Here is a 1,524-nt window from a genome sequence, read left to right as displayed (position 1 = left end):
GCAGGAGGGGTATTGCAGTAGAGTTTACAAATGACCAAGATTCTACGGGCTGGATTCTGCTAACTTTGAGTCTTAAATCCGGTCAGTTATGATGTGCCATAGTACCAATGCTACTTAATGCTAAATTCCAATCTCCGTATCACCTTCCATCTCTTCATAAAATTGCTTGTAACTTGCCAAATTGCTTTTATTTGAAACTGTGCTTGATTTCAGGACAAAAGTGATTTTTTTCCCCAAGAAAAACTAGAGTAAGGTCAGACAAGTGAAAGTATTCATTCACACAACTTTAACAGCTGATATAAGAGAAGAACCGGTTTCACATTTTTTTATTTTCCCCTCCCATATCTGAGGGCTCAGAAATGTTTTTCAAATTAATCTAGGGTTTTTTCCTCCCTCCACCTCATTTTTTGGAGCTCACTGCTCATTAAAAAAAGAACCAACAAACAAAACCTTCTCATTTCCAGTTAGGCATGTCAATCAATGTGAGGCATAAGGTCCCTGCTACATCGAAAATGTCAGTGGGTAGAAAAAGAATAGCAAAAGCTTTCTCTGTCCCATCTTGTTCTCAAACCTTTGAGAAGGATTTTTTAAATTGGTTTTCTTATCAAAAGAGATATTTATTGTCCTGGCACCTCACCCGTCTCAGAACCAGGGCACATTTACCTGCGTCTCAGGACATTCTACCTGGACCAAGGACTAGGTCTGTTTCTTACACATGTCCTGTCACCCAGTATAGTTGCTCTTTGCCACACCTGGTCTTCCTCTACTGCTCTTTCTCCCACAAAAAGCCCATCCCCTACCCCACATGCTGTGGCAGGAGGAAGACTACCCAAAGGGTGATAGAAAGCATGGTGATAAAACCTGGAGACTGAGAATAAAGCTGAATGTTGAAGGACGTTCTCAAGCAGTTCCCTCAAATCTTCATCACCTTTTTGGTCCCTCACTGATTTTTTGTAAAGTCTCACCCAATTCAATTACTCTGACACATTAGATGAAAATTTTCTTCCTGACTTACTTCTTTTTTGTCTGCAGGTCTCTGGGGACTTGTCAATAATGCTGGGATTATGGGGCCATCTGCTCCTACAGACTGGTTGGATATTGAGCACTTCAGAGAACCAATTGAAGTTAATTTAATTGGACTCATAAATGTTACAATAAATATGATTCCTATGATTAAAAAAGCAAAGGGAAGGATAGTAAATGTATCCAGCGTTGGAGGTCGCCTAGCATTCGGTGGTGGAGGCTATTTTCCTTCAAAGTTTGGGGTAGAAGGATTTAATGACAGCCTAAGGTATGACACTAGGAGGAAAGACTGCTCTTTTTTAATCTAAGGCTCATATACTAACTAAAAACTGAGACAAGCAGAACAGGAGCTGATTTACAATCCTGGCACTCGGTATAAAATTGAAAAACATTTTAGACTTCGGACAAATTCTTCTTAAAAGTTCTTCTGCTCAACACAGATGATGCCACTTTTGAAATAGTACAAAGCCTGTTGGGCACACAAGCTGTCCTCGAGCATTC

General features: G+C 40.1%; 1 protein-coding gene across 1 annotated transcript in view; it reads left to right on the top strand.

Annotated features, from left to right (window-relative positions):
• DHRS9 (dehydrogenase/reductase (SDR family) member 9) overlaps positions 1 to 1,524 on the top strand; it is a 4,121-nt gene that overhangs the window by 511 nt on the left and 2,086 nt on the right. Inside the window, exon 2 of the mRNA XM_010143224.1 lies at positions 1,033 to 1,291. Within this exon, the coding sequence (XP_010141526.1) occupies positions 1,033 to 1,291 (259 nt within the window). The remainder of the gene's footprint in view (positions 1 to 1,032; positions 1,292 to 1,524) is intronic.

Source organism: Buceros rhinoceros, unplaced genomic scaffold (genome assembly GCF_000710305.1).
Source record: "Buceros rhinoceros silvestris isolate BGI_N320 unplaced genomic scaffold, ASM71030v1 scaffold9119, whole genome shotgun sequence".
Classification (NCBI taxonomy): domain Eukaryota; kingdom Metazoa; phylum Chordata; class Aves; order Bucerotiformes; family Bucerotidae; genus Buceros; species Buceros rhinoceros.
Note: the sequence above shows the minus strand (reverse complement) of the source record. Positions and strands in the feature narration are given on the sequence as shown.